Below are 19742 nucleotides of genomic sequence, written 5' to 3'. Positions count from 1 at the left end.
TCTTACAAAGAATGTCATAGACAATCTAATATTTCGTGCCAGTTATCTCTTTACTACGAGCATATATGGAGAACTCAAAGTCCATTAGAAATGATTTTGTGAAATCCTCCTAGATCCTCTGACTCAGGAGAATTATAAAGTTTGCCTACTATCATGGGACTGCACCCAGCGGCTCTCCTTCCTCTGACATCAAAAGGCACGTGGTAGAAAGAAGCAGCATTGTTCAAGTTTGTGCCATCTACTACCATCTTTATAAGCATCTACTCCAGATCATCTTGCATGTTGGGCAACGGTGCCTCTTGGGGAGACTGACCTAATCCCTCTCCTCCTACAGGGTCCCTCGATCCATGTTCATTGTGCACTTTTTGGCCATGTTTCACAAAATTTTAAATGTGTAGTCATTATTTCCACTTCTTCACATTCACTATTTTCCCTCCAACTGTGATGTGCACATTTATAACACATGGTATCTCCTTAAGTATATTTATAAGGCATATGGCGCACACTTACAGTTTTCTTAAATAACATTTTAGGCAAGTTTGCTTTAGGGGAAGGGAAATGAATATTTTATCCTTTTAGTCTTTTTGTTTGTTTGCTTTTTGTATCAGGGATTGAATCCAGGTGTGCTTTACCATCAAGCCAAATCCCCAGCCTGTTTTAAATTACTATTATTATTATTATTATTTTTTATTTTGAAAAAGGTTCTCACCAAGTTACTTAGGGCCTTACTAAGGTGCTGAATTTGGCTTTGAATGTGCAATCCTCCTGCCCTATCCGCCCAAGCCACTTGGAGTATGTTGAAGAATGAGTGTATTTCTCATCACTAGTGTGATAATGTGCAAATTATAAAGGATTAACTTTCTGTTGTAATATTTACCTCAACCCCACTATTCATTTTTTTAATAGTCTTAACATTGTGAGCAAGTGTTACTTGTTGTTGTTTGTTTTGGTACTGGGGATTGAACTCAGGGGCACTAGACCACTGAGCCATGACCCCAGCCCTATTTTTGATTTTATTTAGAGAGAGGGTCTCACTGAGTTGCTTAGGGCCTCACCATTGCTGAGGCTGGCTTTGAACTTGCAATTTTCCTGTCTCAGCCTCCAGAGCTGCTGGGATTACAAAAGTGCTGAGCATACGTTTTACCAGTCCCTAAACACTGTGAACTTACAGAAATTCAGTGGATATAGAGGTGGACAGAAACCTCCAACAAATTGGAGGACCCATTTGGTATTGGGTCCTTAAACACAGCCTTTTCATCCCATTGCCACACTCTAAACACTCATAAAATATTCTTGCTTCTTGCTCTAAATATTTAAAAATATATAACCCAATCAATAAATGGGCCAAGGACCTGAACAAACACTTCTCAGAAGATGATATAAAATCAACAAATGTATGAAAAAATGTTCATCATCTCTAGCAATTAGAGAAATGCAAATCAAAACCACTTTAAGATATCATCTCACTCCAGTCAGAATGGCAGCTATTATGAAGACAAACAATCAATAACTGTTGGCGAGGATATGGGGAAAAAGGCACACTCATGCATTGCTGGTGGGTCTGCAAATTGGTGCAGCTAATATGGAGAGCAGTATGGAGATTCCTTGGAAATCTGGGAATGTAACCACCATTTGACCTTGCTATCCCTCTCCTTGCTCTATACCCAAAAGACTTAAAAACAGCATACTACAGGGACACAGCCACATCAATGTTTATAGTAGTACAATTCTCAATAGCTAAACTGTGGAACCAATCTAGATGCCTTTCAGTGGATGAAAGGAAAAAAATGTGGCATGTATATATATGGAATTTTACTCAGCAATAAAAGAGAACAAAATCATGGCATTTACAAGTAAATGGATGGCATTGGAGAAGATAATGATAAGTGAAGTTAGCAAATCCCAAAAAATCAAATGCCGAATGTTTTCTAAGATATAAGGAGACTGACTCATAGTGGAGTGGGGAGGGGAAACATGGGAGGAATAGATGAATTCTAGGTAGGGCAGAGGGGTCAAGGGAAAGGGAGGGTGCAGGGGATTAGCAGGGATGGTGGAATGTGATAGACATCATCATCCAAAGTACATGTATGAAGACACAAATTGGTATGAACATAGTTTATATGCAACCAGAGATTTGAAAATTGCACTGTATATGTGTAATAAGAATTGAAATGCATTCTGCTGTCATTTATTTTTAAAAATAAAATCAATAAAAAAATAAAATCCACTCTAATTATAATTATGTTCTTTGGATATTGTGTCCTTCCTAAAGAGGTTTTCATTTTCTGATGTCCCACAAACTCAAACTCAAACACATAGATTTTTATATCTTTTTTTGTGTGTGTAAGCAAATAACAACATTAAAACAATATGCAAGACTTTCATTCTATTTTTACATTTCACTGCATTTTAGGAGGGTGAAAATATTTTCTGTGCTCATGCTATTAGGTTTGACACCTCTTGGTTGTTCATATCTGCAAGAAAAGTTTACACATGTAAATAACATGATAATAATATAAGGGTATCATGCAATTACAACATCAGAGGAAATCATAAACAAAGAAAGTACTGCCAGATTAAAAACCAATGAAATTGTAAAAAGTTGGTTTGAATTAAAAATTTAACAATATAATTATTTGTATTCCTATTTCAAGTCAGTTCTACTTGTAAACTTTTTATGTAATTAATATTTTCTAAGTAATTTTTTATTTCTCATTACATAAATGATAGAAGAATTCATAGATTACTATTCAAAGAAATACTATTCTTTATAAATTGATTGAACTTGGAATTTTAAGTTTGAAAGAAAAATATAAACTATTGAAAAATGAGAGAAAACATACAATATGTAGAATGAAACGATTTTCTAATAACTGAATTTGTAGAGTGAAATTTGCATAAATTCAAATATAAAATACATGGAAGAGCCCTACAATTATGAGGTAAATAATGGATTATTTATTCATTATTAAAAAATATAGAAAAACAGTTAAATGTGTAAAAAATTATGAATATCAGTGCAAATATGTAGACAAGAAATGTTACAAATAAATACTAAAATAAGCATGCTAAACAGCACAGAGATGTGAGAAAAGACTTTACAATTGACTGGCATCAAATATTGATTACAAAACCAAAGAATCTCTTGTTTTACTCACTAATCTATATGTAAATGATGTTAATTTAAGAAATAAGTGAAGATAATAAAATTCTCTTAATCCCAATATTTTACTTTTGACAACTTGTCAAGGAAAAAAAATCATAGAAAAGGTAGTGCTACTAAAAGCATAAAGTGGATGGATCAATAAGATAATATTTAAATAGATAATTAGGGTTAATTAGGTCAAACTTGTATAGATAATATTGTAAATATTTATTAAAATTTAAATTTATGTTTAAAGCAATTAGTTAAAAGCATATTACCTATAAATAAAGAATTTTAAAAAATATGCACTTGTATTTATATACTCAAATATTTTGTCTTAAGAAGCAGAAAATGAATTTTGGGCAATGTATTCAAGTGTTTACTTTTCAAAATGTTGCTGTAATATTCTACTATTAAGAAATAGTATAAAATTCAGTATACTGTCAACATTGAATATGTTCACATTTTCAAATTAAACAAAAAAGTTGTGGTTTATTTTGATCAAATATGCTGGTATATTTCTTATTTTCAGTATTATCCTTAGTAGAAGCTCACAAGAAGCAGGGCTCTGCTCCATTAGCAGTCTGCTTGCGCAGGTGGACTGGTTTGTCTGCAGAGAAGTGCCCTTTGCCTGCTATGTATTGGTGTCTCTGTTCTGATAATGCCCTTCTGCAGCAGAGGTCCATCCTTCCCCAACAAGTTCACAATAAAAGCCAACTTCTGGTAATTCATCATGCTAGAACCTTCCTGCAGCCACCTCCTTGTTCCTCAGGCTGTAGATGAGTGTGTTGAGCATGGGTGAGAGGATGGTATAGAAGATGAAGACCCTTCATCCTGCTCAGCTGTGTGATAGGCTCTGGGCAGGAAGTACTTGCTGATGGCTGATCCATAGAGGAGGGACATCACAATCACATGAGAAGAGCAGGTTGCCATATCCTTGTTGATCCCCCTGTTGGATCCTGACTTCAAAATAGTGGAGAGGAGGCCACTCTTGGATACACGCACACTAGGACATTGTGGTATTTGGTTTACTTCTAATTGGCTGTTCACCAAATGCATGGTATGTGATTTTCTAGAAACCCATGATTCTAGGACTGAGCATTTGTTTCTCTGGGTCCTTTACAAAGATCAAATCTATAAATAAGAGAGACATAGCATCAGACAGATATTTTAGAATTATTATATAATTTTAACTTATGTTGTTAAATGATTTGCACCTCAATGTCTCCCATATGAGGCCATTAGGGCAGATATTGGAATGAGCAGGAACACAATGCTACTGACACAAAGACTGTTTTCATAAAGAGAAGTGTCAGAACAGATGAGTTTCAGCAGAGCGCAGATCTCACCAAAGAAGTGGTGAATTTCCCTGGATGCACAGAGGGGAGAACCATGGTGTACAGGACCTGACCAAGGCATTGAGGAACACCCCCAGCCAGGTTCCAGCCACAAGGATAATACAGATAATGGGGCACATGAGGACTGAATAGCAGTGGGTGGCAGAAAGCCATGTAGCAGTCATAAGTAAGCCATGACCACCAGAAGGAGGCACTCAGCACCCACTAGAGTCATAAAAAAGAAGAGCTGAAATCTGATGGCTGAGAAGGAAGTACATAGGGGTGTGGAGGTACATGTCCAGCCCAATTAGAGTCAACATCATGCCATAGCCCCCAAGGGACACAAGGAAAACCAGGAAGACAAAAGTGAAGAGAAGCCTGGGGGCTTGGGTGTGGTAGAACTGGTCCAGGAGAACAAAGTCAGCTTCCATGGTCCCTTTTGTTCCCCTCCATCCCACTCTGCAGCTCTGCCCTGGAGAGAGTTACAGGAACTTCATTGCCACTCTCCACCCAGAATCCCGCTGTACTCTGAAATGGCCAGTTTCATCTTCTCCATCAACACTGTGTGTTCTTGCTATTGCATGACAGAGTCACCATTCTAAAGCACTGGCCTGTGTCAAACAGGAGTACAGATGTCACCTAGGTGGGATATGTGGTAAACAGGCTCAAAAAAAGTTCTATTTCTACAGCCTTAGTCATCTGCTGGAACAATGTTCTCCCTTCAACAAATAGTGTCACTGAGACATTAAGACTTTAGACATACTAAGACATTGTGACAGTTTGGTTTACTTCTAGTTGACTGTTCACCAAATGCATGCTACGTGATTGTCTAGAAATCCGTAATTCCAGGGCTGAGCTTTTCATTTTCAACCTATAAATAAGAGGGACATAGCATCAAACAGTCATTTTAGAATTATTATATAATTTTAACTTCTGTTGTTAAATGACTTGCACCTATAATGCTTAATATACTGCTCCATAATGTGGCAGTTCTTTCATGCTCAACAGTTTTATGCAGAAGGAACAGTTTTTACAGAGAGAGATATGGCAGACCCTTCTCTAGACACTCTGGGTTGTGATTACTCAAGTTATTCTATTAAAATATTCTTCCGGATCTGAGAATCTGAAGTGCTCCCAGACCTTTTTTTTTTAATTGCAACTTCTTACGTAACTTTGGTTTTATTTTTCTGTTTTGGCTCCTGGGGATGATGAACACAGGGCCTTGTTCATGTTTGGCAGGTGTTCTAACACCGACCTGGATCCCCAACATTCCATTTTTTGTTTGAGATGGCATCTCCCTAAGTTGCCTGGCCATGCCTGGAACTTGCCAATTCTCCTGCCTCAGCTTCTGAGTCACTGAGATTCTAGTGCACATTACCATGCCTGGCAGTTTTTACATTTTTGAGTACTATTTATAATAAGCTATTTCATCTGCATTAATTTGTGTTTTAATACACCTGGTAGAAAAAGATCTTTTTTTTCTCTAAAACACCTATTTTCAGAGTAACTATTTTAGATTATAATGTAATATTTGGATAAAATTCAAATTCTTTTATTGAAATCTTAATTTTAATCTTATTTGAGCCATCAGAATTGTATAAATAAGTCAATCTCTTCAACAATCCATGTTACAACACTCAATAATTATATGTTCAGGATATTTGTTTTGTTTTGTTTTGTTTTGTTTTTATTTTGTTTTTGTTTTTTTAATTTTTTTATTGGTTGTTCACAACATTACAAAGCTCCTGACATATCATATTTCATACATTAGATTGAAGTGGGTTATGAACCCCCAATTTTACCCCAAATGCAGATTGCAGAATCACGTCGGTTACACATCCACAATTTTACATAATGCCCTATTAGTAATTGTTGTATTCTGCTACCTTTCCTATCCCCTACTATCCCCCCTCCCCTCCCCTCCCATCTTCTCTCTCTACCCCATCTACTGTAATTCATTTCTCTCCTTGTTTATTTTCCCATTCCCCTCACAACCACTTATATGTAATTTTGTATAGCAATGAGGGTCTCCCTTCATTTCCATGCAATTTCCCTTTTCTCTCCCTTTCCCTCCCATCTCATGTCTCTGTTTAATGTTAATCTTTTCTTCCTGCTCTTCCTCCCTGCTCTGTTCATAGTTGCTCTCATTATATCAAAGAAGACATTTGGTATTTGTTTTTTAGGGATTGGCTAGCTTCACTAAGCATAATCTGCTCTAGTGCCATCCATTTCCCTGCAAATTCTATGATTTTGTCATTTTTTATTGCTGCATAGTACTCCATTGTGTATAGATGCCACATTTTTTTTATCCATTCATCTATTGAAGGGCATCTGGGTTGGTTCCACAGTCTAGCTATTGTGAATTGTGCTGCTATGAACATCGATGTGGCAGTATCCCTGTAGCATGCTCTTTTAAGGTCTTCAGGGAATAGTCCAAGAAGGGCAATAGCAGGGTCAAATGGTGGTTCCATTCCCAGCTTTCCCAGGAATCTACAAACTGCTTTCCAAATTGGCCGCACCAATTTGCAGTCCCACCAGCAATGTACAAGTGTACCCTTTTCTCCACATCCTCGCCAGCACTTGTTGTTGTTTGACTTCATAGTGGCTGCCAATCTTACTGGAGTGAGATGGTATCTTAGGGTGGTTTTGATTTGCATTTCTCTGACTGCTAGAGATGGTGAGCATTTTTTCATGTACTTGTTGATTGATTGTATATCCTCCTCTGAGAAGTGTCTGTTCAGGTCCTTGGCCCATTTGTTAATTGGGTTATTTGTTATCTTATTGTCTAATTTTTTGAGTTCTTTGTATACTCTGGATATTAGGGCTCTATCTGAAGTGTGAGGAGTAAAAATTTGTTCCCAGGATGTAGGCTCCCTATTTACCTCTCTTATTGTTTCTCTTGCTGAGAAAAAACTTTTTAGTTTAAGTAAGTCCCATTTGTTGATTCTTGTTATTAACTCTTGTGCTATGGGTGTCCTATTGAGGAACTTGGAGCCTGACCCCACAATATGTAGATCGGAGCCAACTTTTTCTTCTATCAGACACAGAGTCTCTGATTTGATATCAAGCTCCTTGATCCATTTTGAGTTAACTTTTGTGCATGGTGAGAGAAAGGGATTCAGTTTCATTTTGTTGCATATGGATTTCCAGTTTTCCCAACACCATTTGTTGAAGATGCTATCCTTCCTGTGTTGCATGCTTTTAGCCCCTTTATCAAATATAAGATAGTTGTAACTTTGTGGATTAGTCTCTGTGCCCTTTATTCTATACCATTGGTCCACCCGCCTGTTTTGGTACCAGTACCATGCTGTTTTTGTCACTATTGCTCTGTAAATATAGTTTGAAATCTGGTATCGCTATACCGCCTGATTCACACTTCCTGTTTAGAATTGCTTTTGCTATTCTGGGTCTTTTATTTTTCCATATGAATTTCATGATTGCTTTATCTATTTCTACAAGAAATGCTGTTGGGATTTTGATTGGCATTGCATTAAACCTATAGAGAACTTTTGGTAATATTGCCATTTTGATGATGTTAGTTCTGCCTATCCATGAACAGGGTATATTTTTCCATCTTCTAAGATCTTCTTCTACTTCTCTCTTTAGGGTTCTGTAGTTTTCATTGTATAAATCTTTCACCTCTTTTGTTAGGTTGATTCCCAAGTATTTTATTTTTTTGGAGGATATTGTGAATGGAGTGTTTTTCCTCATTTCCGTTTCAGAAGTTTTGTCACTGATATACAGAAATGCCTTTGATTTGTTCTTGTTGATTTTATATCCTGCCACTTTGCTGAATTCATTTATTAGTTCTAGTAGTTTCTTTGTAGACCCTTTTGGGTCTTCTAGGTATAGAATCATGTCATCTGCAAATAGTGATAATTTAAGTTCTTCTTTTCCTATTTTTATACCTTTAATTTCTTTCGTCTGTCTAATTGCTCTGGCCAGCGTTTCGAGAACTATATTGAATAGAAGTGGTGATAGAGGGCATCCCTGTCTTGTTCCAGATTTTAGAAGGAATGCTTTTAACTTTTGTCCATTCAGAATGATGCTAGCCTGAGGCTTAGCATAGATAGCTTTTACAATGTCAAGGTAAGTTCCTGTTATCCCTAGTTTTTCTAATGTTTTGAACATAAAGGGATGCTGTACTTTGTCGAATGCTTTCTCTGCGTCTATTGAGATGATCATATGGTTCTTATCTTTAAGTCTATTGATGTGGTGAATAACATTTATTGATTTCCGTATATTGAACCATCCTTGCATCCCAGGGATGAATCCTACTTGATCATGGTGCAAAATTTTTTTGATGTGTTTTTGTATTCGATTCGCCAGAATTTTATTGAGGATTTTTGCATCTAGGTTCATTAGAGATATTGGTCTGTAGTTTTCTTTCTTTGAGGTGTCTTTGTCTGGTTTCAGAATCAGGGTGATATTGGCCTCATAGAATGAATTTGGAAGAGCTCCCTCTTTTTCTGTTTCCTGAAATAACTTGAAAAGTATTGGTATTAATTCTTCTTTAAAGGTTTTGTAAAACTCCGCTGTATACCCATCTGGTCCTGAGCTTTTCTTGGTTGGTAGACTTTTGATGGCTTCTTCAATTTCATCCATTGATATTGGTCTGTTCAAATTGTGTGTATCCTCCTGACTCAGTCTGGGCAAATCATATGACTTAAGAAATTTATCAATGTCTTCACTATCTTCTATTTTATTGGAATATAGGTTTTCAAAATAATTTCTAATTGTCTTCTGTATTTCTGTAGCATCTGTTGTGTTATTGCCTTTTTCATCCCATGTTAGTAATTTGAGTTCTCTCTCTTCTTCTCTTCATTAGCATGGCTAAAGGTCTGTCGATCTTATTTATTTTTTCGAAGAACCAACTTTTAGTTTTGTTAATTTTTTCAATAGTTTCTTTTGTTTCAATTTCATTGATTTCCACTCTGATTTTAATTATTTCTTGCCTTCTGCTACATTTGCTGTTGTTTTGTTCTTCCTTTTCTAGGGCTTTGAGATGAAATGTGAGCTCATTTATTTGTTGTTTTTTTCTTTTTTTGAGAAATGACCACCAGGCGATGAATTTTCCTCTTAAAACTGCTTTCATTGTGTCCCATAGATTCCGATATGTTGTGTCTGTATTTTCATTTATCTCTAAGAATTTTTTGATTTCCTCCTTTATGTCTTCTGTAACCCATTGATCATTCAGTAACATATTGTTCATTTTCCATGTGATGTAGGATTTTTCCTTCCTTCTTTTATCATTGATTTCCAGTTTCATTCCATTATGATCAGATAAAATGCAAGGTATTATCTCCACCCCTTTATATTTCCTGAGGGTTGCCCTATGGCATAATATATGGTCTATTTTTGAGAAGGATCCATGTGCTGCTGAGAAAAAAGTATATCCATTTGATGATGGTTGATATATTCTATATATGTCAGTTAAGTCTAGGTTATTGATTGTGATATTGAGTTCTATAGTTTCTTTATTCAACTTTTGTTTGGAGGATCTGTCCAATGGTGAGAGAGGTGTGTTGAAGTCACCCATAATTATTGTGTTGTGGTCTATTTGATTCTTGAACTTGAGGAGAGTTTGTTTTATGAATGTCGCAGCACCATTATTTGGTGCATAAATATTGATAATTGTTATGTCTTGTTGGTGACAGTATATAACGTCCTTCTTTATCCCTTTTGATTAACTTAGTCTTGAAGTCGATTTTATTCGATATGAGGATGGCCACCCCTGCTTGCTTACGAGGACCATGTACATGGTATATTTTTTCCCATCCTTTCACCTTCAGCCTGTGTATGTCTTTTCCAATCAGATGTGTCTCCTGGAGGCAGCATATTGTTGGATTTGTTTTTTTAATCCATGATGCCAGCCTATGTCGCTTTATTGGAGAGTTTAAGCCATTACCATTCAGAGTTACTATTGATATATGGTTTGTACTTCCATCCATGTTTGATTATTTATCCTTTTTTAAAAAAATTTAGTTTGTTTCTCCATGATTATCTTTCCCCTCGCCCTCTGTCTTTACCGAGGCACTTCCTACTGATGGTTTTGTTTATTGTTTTTCATTTCTTCCTTGTGTAGTGTTTTGCTCAAAATGCTTTGCAATGCTGGTTTTCTGGCTGCAAATTCTTTTAACTTTTGTTTATCATGAAAGATTTTTATTTCGTTTTCATGCCTGAAGCTTAGTTTTGCTGGATACAGAATTCTTGGTTGGCATCCATTGTCTTTCAGTGTTTGAAATACATTGTTCCATGACCTTCTTGCTTTCAGTGTCTGTTATGAAAAATCCGTTGTTAACCTTATTGGTTTACCCCTGAATGTAATCTGTCTCCTTTCTCTTGTAGCTTTTAATATTTTCTCTTTGTTCTGTATATTGGATATCTTCATAACAATGTGTCTTGGCGTTGGTCTACTGTGATTTTGTGTGCTCGGTGTCCTGTATGCATCTTCAATTTGTATATCTGTTTCCTTTTGTATTTCTGGAACGTTTTCTGTAATTATTTCATTCAGCAGGTTACTCATTCCCTTGGTTTGAATCTCTGTACCTTCTTCTATCCCGATGACTCGTAAGTTTGTTTTTTTTTATGTTATCCCATAACTCTTGGATGTTTTTCTCGTGATTTTTTACCAGCTTTTCTGAGTTGTCTAGACTCTTTTCCAGATGATATATTTTGTCTTCATTATCTGACGTTCTGGCTTCTACTTGCTCCACTCTCTTAGTGATACTCTCAATTGAGTTTTTAATTTGGTTTATCGTTTCCTTCATTTCTAGAATTATTGTTTGATTATTTTTTATAATCTCTATCTCCTGATAAAGATGCTTAACTTCTTCTTCTTTTATCTGTTTATGTAATTCATTCTCAATGTGTTCTTTCGCTGCTTGAATTTGCTGTCTTGTATCCTCTTTAAGGTTCCATTCCATCTGTCTAAGGTGTTCCCTGAGTTCTTTATATGACCATTTTTCTGATGACTCTAGGTCCCCCTGAATATTTAGGCTGTCCTGCATTGTTTGTACTCCTTTTCTTCCTTGCTTTTTGAAGCTGCTCATGGTACTTCTTGTTCTGTTTGACTTATGAGTTACGGTTTACTCCTATAAATTTATTAGATGCTTGGGAGGAAAGGTATTAGAAGGGAAGGGGAGAAGTCACTAAAGAGCATGAGAGTAAGCAGGTAGAATTCAAGGAAGGGGGGATAAGATAATTGAAAAGAAATGAAAAGACAAAAGAAGAAAAAAATTGGAAATAAAAAAAGAAAAAAAAATTTAAAAAAAGAATAAAAAAATTAAAATTAAAATTAGAAGAAAAAAATTTTAAAAAATTGTAAAAAAAAATTTAAAAAAAACAACAAGAAAGAAAAATGAAAATGAAAGAAAAACCCAAATCAAAAAAAAAGAGAAAAGAAAAAAAAACTAATAAATGCAGTCTTAGAGTTTGATTAACTTCTCTTCCAGTAGGTGGCGCTGTGCCCACCAGGCCAAGTTTCTCCTGTCAATACGCGGGAACCAATCACTGTGCAGCAGCTCCTCCCAGTCTCCAATCCTGAGTGCCTAGGGCCTCCTCTTGTGTCTAGTCACTTCCCACTTTTCCTCTAGCCAATCCCCTCTCACGGGTGCCGCTCACCACAATACTGGCTACAGGCCAGGTCTGCTGCTCCCGGGAGCCCTGTTTTCATGAACGACTGGGCACACTCTTCCAGTTTGCCATTCCCTCAGACCCTAAGTTTGTAGAGCTTGGGGCTGAGAATCCTCAGCGAATTTTACTTGCCCTCTGGTAGCCACGCCCCCGGTAGCTGGTGCAAGAGACCTCAGCTGTCAGCACTGGTGGGAGCGGTAGTTCCGCGCCTCGGGTCCCGAGCCACCTCTGATTCCCTGGGTCTGGCTATCACGCTCCTGGGAGAGCTGGGCGGGGCCCTTACGGGAGAGTTGGGAGGGGCCCTTAAGGTTTCCCCAATGTGTGGAGAGGGAAGGCTAGGGAATTACACACCTGTAGCCACAGGTTTCAATGAAGTTATCTCCTCCGCTGCAGTCTGATGACGTCCGTTCTCTGCCATGGTGGTATCTCTTGCAAATGGCGACAGTTCGTTTCCCTTTGCCCGGTGACCAATGCAACGGGTGGGTCCTTACTTTCTCTCCCAAGCCCCGTTTCAAACCTGTGGCCACTACCTATGAAGGCTCGGTAGGCATTTACCTCCGTAGGATGAGAAGGGCTGACCAGTTGTTTCAGCCGGATGGATTAGTGCTGAGTCACAGCTGTTTGTCTGCGGGAAGGAGGCGAATGGGGAGGATATGTTTTTTATAACTCAAAAATTTTGTGAGTCTAATATGCCCCCCCTAGCTATGGAAAAACCTCTAAAGGTTGTATAACCTCAGAAACATATTGGTAAGTACATAAAAACTATGTTTCAGAGCATTTCTCAATTTTTCTTATATTTATCCAGAACTAAAGACTTGATGGGTTACTTTATAACTTTATTTTCAGTTGTGTATTAGAAGTAAGATGAAGGATGTTGGATTAAGCAATCACTCAAGCAGAACAACACATTGGTCATCATAATGCCTGAAACTTGATTAATTTCTTTTGGTGTAAAATAAATCCCATTTTTTCAGAATGCTAGATGTAAATTGTTATCTTTTATATTTTCCTTGCAATGTCCTCAGGAGTGTATTCAGGAGGAATGAAGGTTGCCCAGGAAAGTGTCCAGAACAATCATGTTTTCTTGATGTTGGAGTCATACTCTGCCAGCGAGTAAGAAGATTCAAGGCCCGCAGGACTCTCCCACAGAGACTCAGGCCACAGTGTGCCTCTGCCTGCACTGTCCCCTGAGGAACTCTTCTTGTTTTCTCTGCCTTCCCTCAGGTAGGAGGCTGCCTAATTAAAAACTGTCCTTCAAATACTGAGCTCAGTCAAGTTTGTTTCTTTGGAAAAACATAAATAAAATTATCAATGAGTCACACAGTCACCAGCACCAGAAGCCTCCATCTGAAGAAGGCCCTGAGGCAATCTCAGCTCAGAATTTCACATTTTCCCTTTGGATCTAGATCATGTCTGTTTCTTTCTTGCCTTCATGATTTTTTACTGCTCTCAGCTATGTTACTTACAGTGTAAGCAATTGGTTCTTTGTTTCTTCACCTATAAAACTGGATAATATCAGGGTACATGGTATATTGGTCTGTGGGTATAAAGTTATTTTGTTATTGAAAATTTCTTGGAAGAGTGCCAGGTACACACAGGATATTTAGAGCTACACCTCTTAGGTTAACTTTGAATTTTATAAATGAGTACAAATTAGTTACAAAGTATAGTGACATCCTCAAACACACAGATTATGGAATTATGCAAGAATTAACTTTAAAAATATTATTTTCAACAATTTTATTTCTTGCTGGTATACCTCATGTTCCTTTGATAGACATGTGTTTTGCAATGGTCAGCTTTGACTAGTTAGCAGATGCAGTACCTTGTGCACTTGGGGATTTTTTTGTCCTGAGAGCACTTAATCTCTATCTTCTCAGCTGTTTCAACACGTGGTTCATGATTATAGCTGAGGTCACCATACCGCACGGTAGATCTCTTTTTTTTTTTTTTTTTTTTTTTTTTTTAGAGAGAGTGAGAGAGGAGAGAGAGAGAGAGAGAGAGAGAAAGAGAGAGAGAATTTTTAACATTTATTTTTTAGTTTTCTGCAGACACAACATCTTTGTTTGTATGTGGTGCTGAGGATCGAACCTGGGCCGCACGCATGCCAGGTGAGCGCGCTACCACTTGAGCTACATCCCCAGCCCTAATCACATTATTTTAGAGACGCAGTCCACATGAAAATATCATCCTACAATTGAGTATGTTTAAATAGCATCATATTTTGTTGTTGTTCATTGTCTTGGAAAATTGAGTGGTATGTTGTCTCTGAATACAAAGAACATATTCCATGTCCCTTTTTAGTTGTTTCTCATTAGTAGTGGCTCAGAGTCAATTTTTTTTAAAGAGAGAGTGAGATAGGAGAGAGAGAGAGAGAGAGAGAATTTTTAATATTTATTTTTTAGTTCTCGGCGGACACAACATCTTTGTTGGTATGTGGTGCTGAGGATCGAACCCGGGCCGCACGCATGCCAGGCGAACACGCTACCACTTGAGCCACATCCCCAGCGACGGTAGATCTCTTGACTGCTTCTTTTGAATTCCTGCCAGGCCACGTCACTTTCCCAGAAGCTTTGTTGACCACAGTGCCACTCTGCTTCTAAGAGTATCATTTTTTCTGACTCCAGGGTCAAGGTCATGTGCTGCTTGTTCTGCTGAGCCTGGCTTGTTTCACACAATGTCCTCCAGGTCACCCATTGTCACTAGTGAGAGACTGTCCATCCTCTCTAATGCTAAGTGGTACGATGTCTCCTGCACACACGTGTTTTCTCAGTTCATTCATTTGCTGACACACACCTAGGTTAATTCTGTGCCTTGGCACTGGGAATGATGCTGCCATATGCTAGAGACACCGACTGTCTTTGACACACTGACTTGTGTGGTTTGAAGACACACCCTGCTGAGGACTGCTGCATCCTATGGTAGTTCTACCTTAGGTTTTCCAGGAGCCACTAGACCTTTTCCCAAAGTGTCTGCACCAATTGTCATTCCCATTAGTAATGTGTGTGAGTGTTCCCTTTTCTCTGAACTCTCACAAACATGTAGCTTTTGTTTTTTTATAATAACCATTCAAATAGGTATGAAGTGAACAAATAAATAGGTATGCAGTGGAATCTCTGTGACTTTAATTTGAATTTCACTTATGATTGATGATGTTAAACATTCTTCAAACATCTGTTGATCCTTTGTACATTTTTTTAGTGGAATACCTATCAGATCACTTGACCATTTAACCATCAGATTATTTTCTTGATATTGAGTTGTTTGAGTAATATGAATAATTCATCTCCAGTTCCCCTGATCTTGTCCAACTATTTACAGCCATACAGCATGTATTATCACAGAAAAAAAATATTTAATATTTTTTCATTCTGCTAAGAAATGCTGAAAATAAGGTAATCAAATAGAAATGCAAATCATCACCAGGAGGCACCTCACACAATCCAAAATCATTACAGTCAACATGTCATTAGATCCAACCAAGCTCCCTGCAAAAGAGTTACCAAATTCTTAGAAGAAACAAAATACAATGATTTGCATTACAGTTACTAAAAAGAATTAGTAAAAAAAAATTAATATAATTTTAATATTAATTTTGTATAATTTTTAGAATTTCAGTTGGATTTAAAAATTTATACAGTAATATTTCAGGAATTAAAAAAAATAACCTACGGCCTTTATTTATTTATTTTTATTTGCTATTATTATTTTTTCAATCAAAAAAATGGAGAGACAAGATTTTTAAAAATTCTCCTTTTCATAAAGAAGCATGCCTTTTTCTCTAGGTCGCAGTAGTTTGAACAGGTGTCTGCATTTTTATGCTGATTGAATTATTGTCAGGGTGGTGGCCACTCCATCAAGTGTGAGATCTCAGCTGCTTGGCAGAGGAGAGTGGGAAACCATCATCCAGGAGTGTATTCCCTATGTGACCTCTGCTGTCACCTGCCAGTAACAGGGTTTCCTTGGAGAGGAGAAGAGAATGAAAGCAGTCCTCTCTGAGGCAGGCAGCCATGTAGGCAGCCGGGATTATGATCAGCTTCTAGACATCATTCAGCGGATGCACCACGTTGGTGCCAGAGACCCAGACCATCAGGGGGGCACCACAAACCTTCTGAGATCTGTGGCAGCTCCCAGGTGTTTTCCAAGAGCACTCCAGGGTGGCCTTCACTGTGCCCACCTTTACAGAAACCAAACAAGCCTCTGATTGTGAGTGGTGCAGTCATATACACTCTGAAAAGGTTGAGTGACTTCTGCCTTTCAGGGAATGCTGCCTTCCACACGGGATGCTTCTGGAAGGCATTGTCAGGAAACAAAGCTCAAAGGTGGGACTTGGTTTCCTATCAGTTCAGATGAACACACAGTGATCACATGGTTGCGAGTGGAAAAACCAAGCAGTGTTATTCTACAATGAGAAAGAATCGATTTCCCTGGTAACTTGGTGAAAGTGTTGGAGGAGAAACTTACTCCACGTGGGGGAAAGTGGAATAGAGGAAGGGTCAGGTGCCAGCTGACCCTGAGATGGGATCCCAGCAGCAGGAGGATTGCTTCCTAACAGGGTGAGGGAGGGTGAGGGAGGAAATTCACTGGAATTCCCATTGGACAGTAAAATAACCATAGAGAGACATTTACAGGTTTTGAAGATAGAACAAAGAGTACTGCATTAGAGATGAGCCAGTTTTGCTCGAGGGGGAGTCTGCTCCCTCCCTCCCCTTCCCCCCTTCCCTTCAGGCAGCCAGGGAGGGAAGCCCTGGCAATGAACCTGGCACCTGTGAACCTGTGGAAGAGAGGGAGACGGATCTCAACAGACCCAGAAAGGCAACAAGTTGGTGATGGAAAGACGCCGAGTTTCTCTGCAGGAGCTGGGGATACCTAGGCCTGAGGGCGCCCTTGGCTGCTGGCAGCTGGTGCAGGCATCTGGGAGGAGAACAGACAGTATCCAGACCCCACATCTGCACTCCAGGCCTGATCTGGGGAATGTGCATGTGGTGGTGTATGTGCAGCCTGTGCAGGGACTGGTGAGGTTTCTGAGCCTGGGCTCCAGGGGAGTGTGCTGTGTGTGTGTGTGTGTGTGTGTGTGTGTGTGGTGTGTGTGTGGTGTGTGTGTGGTGTGTGTGTGTGTGTGGTGTGTGTGTGTGTGTGTGGTGTGTGTGTGTGTGTGTGTGGTGTGTGTGTGTGTGTGTGTGTGTGTGTGTGGTATGTTTGATGTTTCATTTTTTATCATTTTTGTTCCACTCATCTGTTGTTTTTCCCTGCTCTGGATTTGGAATGGAGGTTTTCGTGAATCTGTAGCATCCCAATCAGTTCCTAGCTGCTCTTAGGAAAAAGGGGGGCAAGAAATAATTATGGTGGTGACCAATATGCAGCCTTAAAATAAATATCTGGCACATGAAATGACCTGTATATTACTAATGGCCACACAAAGCAGAATAGAGGGTCAACATTTAATGCAAGCAACAGCAATACACAGCCACAAACTAGATCTGGCACTGAACACCAGGTGTTGCCTGGGTCACCCATCATATCAATAACACAACATCATGAATGTTGGGGGCAGGAGTTACATTCACTAAAACAGTTCTCACAGAGCAGGGTTAAGTACTTTAAAACATTTTTAAAAACCCAGTTTGGTGAAATGGGACAGAACGTGGATGGAGAGTTACCTCCAGGATGGAGCTGGGCATGTGGCCGATGGCTCATGGAACTGACCAGGCAGGCAGATTAGAAAGCGTGAGACCCAGTGATACCTGCAGACACAGGCTGCCTGTGAGGCTGGGGAGGGCACAGCCATGCACATGAGAGAGGCACACCGTGTTGACTACCCAGGTGGTGGGAAAGAAGACCCCAAAGAGCTGCTCAGAGGAGGCACTGGTGATAGGAGCCAAGGAGAACCTTCTGGTGGAGTCAAGGATCATGGATGCTGCTGGTCAAATAATTTGAAAAGGGAAGTGAAGGAAAAGTGCAGCATCTGCCCAGGGCATAGAATGCTCTTTACATAGCACATGCCAGGAAAATGATCAGAGATGCGGGGGACAGCGGGTTCTAGGAGCTGCTTAGGGTATTATATTGCTACAAGACTTACAACTGAAATTTAAAGGAAGTGAATGGCTATTTTTAAGGGTTGAGAGTACAATTCTTTGTCCCAAGACCAGGATCATAGTCAGAAAATGAAGCCGCATGTTTCTCTGAAGGAGAGGACATTAGTCACCTAGAAGCCCTATAACTTCGTAGACACTGGGCCACATATGCTTATGGGACACTTGATGGATCTATATAGTTCAAGTAGCTGTAGGTTGTAAGTATAAATTACACACAAGATTTGACAAAATAGAATGAAAACAAAGTATATAAGCAATAATAATTTCATGTGATGCATGTAGACATAACATTGACTAATATATGTAAGAACATGTACAGTATTGTATGAAATAATTCATAATAGTATAAAATAAAATGCAATTAATATTTGCATTGTAAATTTTAGCATGATTTGTTTTAAATTAAAATATTAATCATTATATTAGTTTATAATGATCAATATATTATTTCAATTAATTTTACTTATAAATGTCACTAGAGACATATAGTGACATGCATCATTTGCACTATAGTACTGTTGGTCAGTGCTGCATGAGGGTGTTCCAGTCTGCATGAAGAGAAGCCATACAGAGGAACAGGGACAGCCATGCTCACTTCTTCCTGGGGGAGAACATCCCACACACTCTTCCCATGGCCCCCAGCACCTCCTTGTTCCTCAGGCTGTAGATGATGGGATTGAGCATGGAGGTGAGGATGGTGTAGAAGACAGCCAGGTTCTTATCCTCTGCCGGGGATCGGAGATTCTTTGGTCGGAAATAAGTGTAGGCAAAAGGTGTGTAGTAAAATATCACCACAGTTAAATGTGTGGCGCTCGTAGTGAAGGCCTTTCTTCTTCCCTCTTTTGAGCACATGTGGAAGACAGTAAAAATGACCCGTCCATAGGACACAGTGATGCCAAGGAAAGGAACAATGAGAAACAGGCCTGTGCTCACAAACACCATGTACTCATAGACCCAGGTGTCCACACAGGCCAGAGGAACCATGGCTGGAATGTCACAAAAAAAGTGATTGATGGCCCTAGACCTGCAGTAAGGAAGATGAAAGATGTAAAATGTGTGTGCTACGGAGTTGATGAAGCCCAGTGTCCAGGGCACCAGGATCATCTTCAAACACATGCTTTTACTCATGCGGATGGGGTAGTGGAGGGGGTGGCAGATGGCCACAAAGCGGTCATAGGCCATGGAGGCCAGGATTAAACCTTCTGAGCCGGCCATGGTCAGGAAGAAGAACATTTGCACACCACAGCCCAGGAAGGAGATGCTCTTCTGGCCAGAGAGGAAGTTGTATACCATCTTGGGGACGGTGGAGGAGATGAACATCAGGTCCATGAGGGAGAGCTGGCTGAGGAGAAAGTACATGGGGGTGTGGAGCCGTGGGTCCAAGAAGATGAGGGCAGTCATCCCTGAGTTCCCCACTGCGGCAAGAACAAACACAAAGTTGATCAGGAGCAAGAAAAGGAGGCCAGTTTGGTTTTGAGGAAATAATCCCAACAAAATGAAATCACTTGAAGTTTGGTTCCATTTCTCCAT

General features: G+C 39.0%; 1 protein-coding gene across 1 annotated transcript; it reads right to left on the bottom strand.

The window, feature by feature from the left end:
• Positions 1 to 18803: 18803 nt before the first annotated feature.
• LOC308655759 (olfactory receptor 2L13-like) lies at positions 18804 to 19742 on the bottom strand (the record flags this gene model as incomplete). The annotated part of the gene is made up of 1 exon (XM_081306007.1): positions 18804 to 19742. The coding sequence occupies one exon, from the start codon at positions 19740 to 19742 to the stop codon at positions 18804 to 18806; it is 939 nt and encodes a 312-aa protein (XP_081162133.1).

This window comes from Spermophilus citellus, assembly GCF_964194105.1.
Source record: "Spermophilus citellus genome assembly, chromosome: 1".
In the NCBI taxonomy this organism is placed as follows: domain Eukaryota; kingdom Metazoa; phylum Chordata; class Mammalia; order Rodentia; family Sciuridae; genus Spermophilus; species Spermophilus citellus.
This window is presented reverse-complemented; position numbering and strand designations above follow the sequence as displayed.